At 39.2% G+C, this 10,129-nt stretch overlaps 1 protein-coding gene across 9 annotated transcripts in view; it reads right to left on the bottom strand.

Moving 5' to 3' along the window:
- Positions 1–261: 261 nt before the first annotated feature.
- LOC128868305 (probable serine/threonine-protein kinase nek3) overlaps positions 262–10,129 on the bottom strand; it is a 339,477-nt gene continuing 329,609 nt past the window's right edge. For all 9 annotated transcript variants that reach the window (XM_054110227.1, XM_054110228.1, XM_054110230.1 and 6 more), the window contains one exon: positions 262–5,346. In XM_054110227.1, coding sequence (XP_053966202.1) covers positions 1,999–5,346 — 3,348 coding nt within the window. In that variant the 3' untranslated portion in view covers positions 262–1,998. The remainder of the gene's footprint in view (positions 5,347–10,129) is intronic.

Raw genomic sequence — 10,129 nt, 5'->3', positions numbered from 1 at the left:
TATTTTTTAATTATTATTTTTTGCTTTTGCTATTATGGAAGTGTTACTGTGTGCGATTTAGTTGACAAAACATTCGTTTCTCAGCATTGTTACGCGTTTTAAAGTACTGTTTTTGCTATGACTCTGTTTTAACTCTTAATTTCGTACCTCCAAGGCGTTCGTGTAAGTATCGTGCGAATTTCGAATATTGATTTATGCTTCTGTTGTTGTTCTTTTTACTCAGAATCGTGTATTGTTTCTTCCCACATATAAAAAACACAATTAATGCTTTCGTAATAATTCTGCCAAAAATTTTGTGCTAACGTTTTTTTTTGTTTTTTTTTTGAAAGTATTTTTATTTTTAAATCTCTGTTTGAAGCATATGTTTTATTATTTTCGCATATTTAGTGGCGTTGTCTGCTTTACTCTTTATTCATTATAACTATTTATATAGTTTTTTTTACCATAAATTACATATGCCAGCTGTTTATTGTCTCATTTATTAAATCTCTGCAACAAAATTTGCATTCACCTTTATACTATTTTTTAAATTTAAAATTATAATCGGCCTATTCAAAAAATTACTCTCGATTTCCTATACAAAACAGTACGGTGTGCGAAATCGTTTCTGTCGCCCAATATTTTCGAGTTTATGTATGCATGTAAGTGTGTGTGTATATATGCATGTGAGTGTACACAATACGCGTGCAGTTGCTGACTGTTTCGTGTTCGGTGTTTTCTTGTTCGTGACTGTGTTTTTTTTCGCTGTGTGAAATTTATTAGCCTGGCAACGCTGTGGTTACAAATTTTGCTATATAACTACTTTTTTATTTTATTTTAAATATCTATAAGATATAATAGTTATGCAACACATAAGTTTAAATTATTTTTTCACTTTCTATTGTATATTTCAGTACAAATCTTAAACAACAACTATTTTTTTAACAGCTTATTGCATTTTTTCCAAAAATGTCGTATTTCCTCTTCTCGGCGCACGAGCAAATGTGTTTAGCATTTCCCCATTTGAAAATAACGATTCCATTCCGGCTTTCGTTTCGCTCGAGCTGTAAGCGAGTGATTTTTTCAGCTGTCGAAGTTCTGATTCATAACTGGAAATGGAACGTTTGATGTTTCATTGCCAGTGAGCAGCTTTTGCTTAGTAACTTAATGGCGCTTTCCTAATTTTTCAGCCTTTGAGCAGTAATGGTCATTCCCCCTCGCTACCAGTGCTTTAATAAAATATAAGATTGATCAAAAGTCAATAAGCGTCGATTTCATAAAAACCGTTAAACTCTTTACATAGAAATTGACTGCTAAGCGCTTTGATAAATGAGCGAATTTTTAGCTTTAAAACTTTTACCGAGTAGCTTTCACAATCATATATGGATATGGTGACCGGTTATAAATTTTACACTGAAGGGCGTGCCATAGAAAACTCAAAGTAATAATATCTGACGGTAGAGCTTTCAAAAGGTCGTTTCGTGAAGATTATCAAATTTATTCGCTTATGTCTTGATTTCAAAGTGCCTAATTGGAAATCGTGAAAGGGTATGTTGAAGAAAAAAATGATCAAAGCTTTTCGTCAAAAGCTTACATTGTGCTTTCACATTTAGTTTGAAAAGTTTCATTGCTCTCAAATGATCTCCTGGTCTGTTGTTTTTCTCTTAGTATGTCATCTCAAAGCTTGCAAAATATGCCAAATTTTTTCTCCTTCTAAAAGAAGCGCACAGTTTTTAAAACTTGTATTGTTAACTGCTCTCCACCCCAAGTTGTCATTGCGCTTTCCTTCATTTCGCATCTGTTTTGAAAGCTTTTAGGGCTTTTTACTATTGTTGCGACATACAAACTTTTCAAGACAGTTTTAGTGAGAATTTATTGAAAGCTTTCAGAAACTCTGCATCGAGAGCAAACTTTCCGCTTTCGTTTTCTATATTCAACCGCGCATGAAACAAGTATTTTGGTGCGTGTTTTCTCCTATTTCCCTTTATCCTCCTAGTCTCACATAAAGACAGACAACGACTACGCATGCCGCCTTCCGTGCCTTTGCCGCAAGCTCATCATACGCTTTCTTTCCTTATTTATTTTAACCTTAGCCAACCGTATCGATTCGGGCAGCATTGCTGTCGCCGAAGTGGGCAGATATCCGCTTACGATTGTCAGCCGACTGTTGCGAGTCGCGTCAGTTGCCACACGCTCTGTGGACTGTTGTTGTGCCACCTCGCTGGATTCCTCCAACAGATCCGGATAGACGCTGATGTTGTCAATATTGTCGATGTCAATGTCGCCGGCGTTATTTCGTACATAGGTCAGCTGGTGAAAGGGTGTGGCTAGCAGTTTCTGCGTCGATATGCGTATCGTCTTTTTGGTGGTCACTGCCGCAGCTGCTGCCGCCGCTGTAGGCGTGGAGTCGCTGGCCACAGTTGATGAAGAAGGCGCTGTCGATGAGGTTGTTTTGACGAAAGTATTTGCAGTTGGTGTGTGGACTAAGTGATTACTGTTACCATCGAATTGCAATAATTGCGGCTGACTGTTGAAGGGCGCAATGGTTTTGTTGCCCAGCAATTGATGTAGCGGGTAAATGTGTTGCCTAGTCGTTGTTGCTGAAACAGTTGTGGCATTCGTTGCGTCTTGTGTTTTAATTGTTGCAGTTGCGGAATGCGTTGTTGCGATTGTGCTGCTGTACGAGTACTCTTGTGCTGTTTGTGCCGACTGTGGCTGCAACTTATTGCTATTACCGTACGATTTGCTGCCTTGTCGCTGCAACTTTCCCTCTCCCAAGTATTTTTTGGTATAACTAAGGCTGGAGTTGCTTGCCAGTAGCGCTTGCAAGGGATGTTGAGACACTGCTTCAAAATCTCTGCTGTCTCCGTTTCGACTGTTGGGCCTATTTTTGCTTCTGTTCCTGTGTTTGTTGTGTTTATGCAAGCTGTAGTCACTGCTCTGCACACTGGGTGGGGCATCAGCCAAACCTTTGTCCCAAAAATTGTTGCCGCTATGATTCATTTGATGCTGCCACCATGTCGCACGATCATCAGCAGCGAAATCGGTTGTTGTGGTGGCGATTGTTGGCCGTACGGTTGCCGCGTCTACTTCATCTGAGTACTCTTCACCCCGCAGCGGCCTCCAAGCGTATTCATTATCGCTGTTGCTACGCGTTGCAAGCAATTGGTTGTACAAAAGTGTTGCTATGCTGGCGGCAATGCTCGAAGGTTTTCTCGACATGTGACTGTCGTTTATCTTCGGATCGTTTATGATGTTCTCGTGCTCGCCCTTCAAGTTGTAGCTGCCTCGCTGTACAACTGCTGTGGTTATTGTGCTACCAACATCCGCCAGTGCTTCGGTGAAACTGCCGCTGCTACTGCTACTTTCCGATTCGGTTTCACTAGAGGTAGAATTCATTGTTGCATACAAATCTGCATCGTCCGCGTTAGTTTGCGTCTCCATTGTCGCATTGACATCCTCTGGCAAAATCGCTGTTGCTGCAACACTTTCTGTTTCAATTGTTGCTGTTGGAGTTGGAAACATTGTCTCAGCATAGTCGCTAAAGCTAGCAGCTGTCGCTTCTGTGTCGAGTGTTGTTGGCGACCAGCTCTGAACGCTATTTTCAGAAAATATTGGTGATGTGGAGGTCAGGGACTGCTCTTCGGTTTCTGAACCTGCCCCACTTAGTGTTATAAAGTGTTGTTGTTGGGAAGTAATACTGTTTAATTGAATGTCCGTTTTGCTGTCGTCCATCTCAGCAATAAGCGTAGAGTTGAGCGCATCTTCGTCTACTAAAATCTCACCTGAGAAATCAGTGATGTTGTTGTAGTCGCTTGTTGGCGTAAACGAGGAAAATCCATCAAAAACATCTGTAGTTGACGCCGAGTATGCATGTGTAGGCGTGTCTTCCGTGTCCGATGACACTGACGAAGGTAGAAGCGAAACAGACGAGGCTATGTAAGCATCTAGAAGTGTTGTTGCCGACGATGGCGCCGCTGCTGAATCGGCGAGAGTTGTTGAAGATATCCATTCGCCGCTGTAATCGCCATAAGTTGCTGCCAACGATATCTGCGATGTTGACAACGATGAAAGCGGTGACGTTGGCGACTCGTTCCACAGCCAAGTGGTTTGCGTTGGTGTGGCAGCGTCATGCCTCGATTCCTGCGATTTGAAAGTGAAAGGCTGCGAGCGAAGGGGCAGCATTTGTTGCTCGAGCTTTTGCTGCTGCTGTTGGTTATTCTGCTTGCGTCCTTTTCTTCGTCGCCCTTTGCGCTTATTCGCAATCGTCGTTGTTTTCATAGTTGTTATTGTTGTTGTAGTTGCTGCCGCACCCTTTTCAGCAACATTTGCGGCAGTTGTGTGGGCGCCGTTCTCGTGCTTTCGTTGCTTGTAACTGCCGGTTAACGCTGCTCCTGCTGCTGCTACTGTCGCGCTGAAAGTAGTTTGTGTTGTTGTTGCCATCGCAGCACCACGACCTGCCAAAGTTGGTGTGGCCGATGCATGCTCCTGCGCAGCTTTTTGAGCTTCTGTTGTTGTTGCTGGACTAGTTATTTTGCCGCTGCGCAGTCGTTGCTGCTGCTGACGCTGATGTTGCCGTCGCTTCTGTTTGTGCTCGTGCTGCTGGCGACGGGCAATCAAGTTCGGATCATTGTGATGATGCCGCACCTGATGTTGTTGCTGCTGGCGCACATGTTCGCGTGTCCGGCTATTGCTATTGTTGTTGTTGTTGGTGTTGTTATTATAATTGTGATGCTTTTGCTGACTTACAACGATTTGCTGCTGCTGTTGCTGACTATTACTAACTAATTTACTACTGTTGCTATTGTGGCTACTGCTCGGGTTGTTGTTGTTGCTGTTGCTGCTTAAATTGCTACTATGGCCATTAGAGTACTCTTCATTTTGGTTATTGTTGCTATTTCTGTTGCTATTAGTTTTGTTGTTATTGCGCATGCCATTCACTCGCTTATTTTTGTTGTTGTTGCGCAACAGTTTGTTGTTGTGGCTGCGTTGTGACGCAGTAGCTGTCGCCGTTGCCGTTGCTGTTGTTGCTGCCGCCGAGAGTGCTGCTCGCTGTGACGACAATCTCGCTGAGGCTCCTGATGTTGTATGTGTGGTTGTTGCTGTTGTTTGTGGTGATGTGCTAATGCCGCTAATGGTTTTGGTGCTCTTCGCTTTCGGTGCAAAGTAATTGGTGTGCTGATGGAAAAACTGATCGGCCTGTATCTTCGTGAATAGATAACAGGCATCGTTGACATTCTTCTTCGGCCCGACCGCCTTACCTCGGTGCGTGAAGCCGACACGTCGCTGCAGATCGACTACGGAACGAAACACGAAATAACCGTGTACGATGGTTTCGTTGAAGTAGCAGGTGTCGCGCAGTTCTTTCTGTAAGGCAATGAGAGGAAAAATATGTAAAATTTATGAAAACAATTTTTTTTAAGAAATAGCACTTGATTACAAATATTTCACCTAATATCGGATGTAGAGAAGGACATAAAAAATTTCCTTTGGCTAGAAGTCTAAATTTTTGAACCAGATTATACATACGCCCTCTAAAACTGTGTTCTCAATTATTAGTGAGGAGAAAAAATTGTTGCCTTTCACTTATTTTCTGAATATCTACATGCATTCTTCCCTCTACATCTTTTAAAATAAAAATCAAATAACTATTTTGAAAATGGTGCAATTTGCGTAGAACTTTTTCTATTTTGAATTTTTTCTCTTCCCATAGGTTTTTACCAACACAAATTGCATAGACATAGGGCCTATAAGCCAAAATATATTAAGAAATTACAAAATTAATTTTCAAACAGCAAAAAATCGAAAATGACTTAACCGATTTCTGTGCTGCTTTTTTGCTATAAAACCTGAAAATATTAGCTATCATTCTGCATTAATGAAATTTCTGAATTATTTCTTATTACCTACTATTAAAATTGTGAAAACAAAAAGAGGATTTTTTAAAAAAATTGCTGTTTGTGTGTATCTTTGCTGTGTGGCAAATTCTATTGGCGAGCAAAAACAGACAAAGCGGAAAAAATTGTGCAAAAGAGGAAAACTTTATGCCCACTGATTTCTGCGCACTCCTCTTTCGTATATACACTGCGTTAAAAAAATATAGCACATGAACTTATTAGCAAATTTTTACCTTTTATTTCTTTCTTACTTAATTTTAATAATATTGTTTATAGAAATATAATTCTCCTACAAAAATCATATAAGTCCAAGTTTCAGATTTTTTAAATTAAATAATTTTTATTCGAAATTTTAGTCAGAATTTTTGAAAAAATTTGAGGTATGCAGTTTAGTAGCCCATTAAATTTAGGTATAAAAAAGTGTAAGTTAGGTGGCAAATCGTGTTGGTTTTTGACGATTTCGTTTTTGTTGTGTCTTGTGCATTTTCTCCATATAATGCACTCGCGATACTTTTTTATATGGAAGAAAATACTCAGAACCTTCTTCTTCCTCTTAATCTTTATTCTAGGAAAAAAATTACGTTATGCCATTGTTTTTTTAATAAAAATATAATTATTGCATCATTCGCATCGTTATCTAGACGTTCAATACTTGTGCCAACTCTTTGGTGGTCTTCCTGGAAGTCGTGGTGTTTTACGTTGACCTTTCATCAAAATCTTTGCCAACCGTCGTCTCCCATTCTCTTTGCCGGTCCTACGAAGATTTTACTCTCTAAACCTATTTTCTCTGGAATTATAACAACCAAGATTTGTTCACTTCTTCATTTATTTACAGGTACATACCTATGAAATGATGGTGATTTTAGCGAGGAGAAAGAGGACCATGGCCGGTCACCGAAAAAGTTTGAGGACGCCGAATTGCAAGCACTGTTGGATGAAGATGATGGTCAAACGCAAGAAATGATAGCAGAGCAGTTGGGAGTGACCCAAAAAACCATTTCCAAGAGTTTGAAAGTCATGGGCATGATTTTAAAGGTCGGAAGATGGGTGCCGCATGAACTGACCGAAAAACCACTTGTGAAAGCTGCTCTCCCGGTTCAAAAGGAAGTCTTTTTGCATCGAATCGTTACGGGTGATGAAAAATGGGTGTATTTCTCCAATCCCAAGCGTAAACGATCGTATGGTCCGCCCGGCCACAAGGCAAAAACAACGGCCAAACCAAATCGCTTCGGCCGCAAGGCAATGCTGTGTGTTTTCTGGGATCAGCGTGGTATGATTTGGTACGAGCTATTAAAACCAGGTGAAAGAGTTGACGGTGCACGCTACCAAAGACAATTGGCCGATTTGAACAGCGCTATACACCGAAAACGCCCTGAATATGCCGATCACAAAGTCATTTTTCTTAATGACAAGGCACCGCCACATCGAACAAGAACGACCCGGGAATTGGTGGAGACGTACGATTGGGAACCGCTGGTGCATGCGGCGTACTCACCAGACTTGGCGCCTTCCGATTATCATTTGTTTGCATAGATGGGCCACGCACTTTCCGAGCAGCTCTTCAATTCCCACGAAGAAGCCAAAAAATGGCTCGATGATTGGCTTGCGGCCAAAGACGGCCAATTTATTTGGCGCGGCATCCACAAATTGCCTGAGAGATGGGAAAAATGTGTCGCTATTGATGGCTATTATTTTGAAAATTAAATTTGTAACCCTTTTTTGTTAATAATCGTTTGAAATTGAAAGAAGTCTCATTTCATAGGTATATCCACTTCAAATCTTTTTAAAACGATCGATTGTTTTGAAGTTCTATTTTTACTATATCTAATTGAAGAGTTTGCCATTTACATCCACTGTAATTGATTTCTAATTATATTCTTCTCTTTGTTTTTGCTGCTGTAAATACCCTGATATACTCGAAAATACATATGTGTATTTTATTTGTGTAATCTCGCGCGCCCGCTTGTCGCTCTTCAAGTCAAATTTCTTCCTACATGCGCACGCGCATGTGCTTCAGCTCGTCAAATTCCGCTGTGAATAACATCACAACGAGTTTGCACTGGATTTGATTTTTTTATTGTATTAGCAGAGCCACTAGAGATTGTTAGGACACGTGTTCAAACAAAACAGAAATTAATGTAGGTTTTAATTTTTTTTTTAAGTAAACGTAAATGTAGAAGATACGGCTTCGGATGAAAAGTACTTTTTATTAGAGTATTTCGAAAATGATTGGGAAGAGGCGTTTTTCTTAAATTAATAATCAAGAAAGCGAAAAAAAGAAGTACTGACTTTTTGTTTATTATTAAACTAGGGCCTAGAAGTTAAGAATGAAATTTTTTATAAGCACATGGGTTACACTGATATACTAGTCGAATATCTATATATGAGGCTCCGAATTTTACCCATCCTTCAAGTCATTGATCGGGTACTTTACCGAGGAAATTCTGTTCAGCTTTGAGATATATCAACTTCCTACGTTAAAGTTTGTTAGCTTCACAAATCGAATTCAAATCGAATTTTAGGAATTCTTTAGGAATATTATATTGCCTCTATATTTTTCTTTGTAGGACTAGAAAGGATGTCGACTAGGTTGTTGTCTTCAAAAAACTTGGTGCGTGTGGATGAGAGAGATGAGTATCGTAGTAGGATATCTTCTAAGTAGTTTTTCAAAGATACAGCAACATGCTGCCTGGCCTTATCAAGTTGAAAAGTAAACTTACGCTGCCAATAAACCAAGTCTCTTTCATGTTCTTCAGTGGCTCGCCTTAAGCATATTAGCTGTCTTTAGTTGTGAAGGCCACAAACAGTTCCAGCAACATGAAGTATATAACAGCTCTTGTATTCTACCAAAAACAAAGATATACTCCCTTTGTCACAATGAAAACCTTTTCTTTATAAAACTGCACACCAGAAATCTTTCTAGAAACTCTAATTAAAATCTATGGAATTGAGATGAAAAGTTTGTGGAACTTTTCAACTGTTTGCACTTGTACAAAGTGGCACAAAATTAATCATCCAATTTTGTTTTTGAATAGCTTTTTTTAGTAAATAAAAAAACTATTTTGAGTGATGAAAATCTTTATTTTGAACTTTATGCGCTCCATTGCTTGTTTGCTTGTATATATTCCAGCTGCAGTATGCAAAAATTATAAATCTTCCGAGATGGTGATTAGTTTTGTGCCATCTTGTATATAGTTCGGAATTTGGATTTACATAATTTTTGTTAGCCTATGAGTTATACTTTAATACAAAAACGAATGAAATAAAAAATAGTAAAATCTAATCAACTAAAAAAAGAATGCTTATAATTTGATCTAATTTGCGTCTTTTCACTACATTTACATATACCCACTTTCCTTAACCACTCTCCCTGCCCCTTTCATTCATATAAAAATACTTGCCTATATTTCCCTCTTTCCCACCATTAACGCGCCTGCACTTGTTCTTGTTTACATAACAATTAATGAGAACAGACAGCGCAGACAAATTTTTCAAACAACAACAGAACATTCACGCCAGCAATCATTTACAAGGGTCGCCTGAGTGGTGGCTGCACTAAAGTGACTGCGCATGCGCAACACATTTCTTCACGCTTGTCACACGTACCACAGCACGCCCGCTGCTCACGCGCTCGATTGCTTTTGCTACACATTCGAACTGCTCGAATACAAGCATCAGCTACAACAGCAACAACAATAACGAAAATAAAAATAAAAACACATTGACGGCTGTCAGTTACTGTAAACATTGGCGAGTAATTTATTGCCAACAAAATATCAAACAGTCACTTGTATTGAGGAAGTTGCTGGAAAAGTGACAACATTATTGTCAAATAGCTGAGAAAATAAGAAAACAAATATTATATGTATGTAACTATAAACGCATGTAAACTAGCTTTAGAAATATGTATGTGGGAAACGCAAATGATAATCCAAATCTTCGTAGTCAATGCGAGCGGAAATGCAGTGAAATTTATGAACTACAAAATGAGTGGCTATTGTGGAGTTTTTAATGTAAAGCAGCATACCTTTACATTGTTGCCAGATTAAACGCTAAATGTGCATATGAGTATCTGTATACTCACATATAGATGTATGTAGGAAATGTAACCGTTAGTTAGCATCAGTGAGTAGAGCATATACGCGACTCAATCGTAAGAAATTATGGTTTTAAAAATTGTAGGAAATCTACACACATTTTTTGATGAAATTGTTACAACTTTTTAGTTATTTTTTTATTTTGTCGTAAATATC

Source organism: Anastrepha ludens, chromosome 6 (assembly GCF_028408465.1).
Source record: "Anastrepha ludens isolate Willacy chromosome 6, idAnaLude1.1, whole genome shotgun sequence".
In the NCBI taxonomy this organism is placed as follows: Eukaryota; Metazoa; Arthropoda; class Insecta; order Diptera; family Tephritidae; genus Anastrepha; species Anastrepha ludens.
The sequence above is the reverse complement of the archived record's forward strand: the minus strand, read 5'-3'. Positions and strand labels throughout refer to the sequence as shown.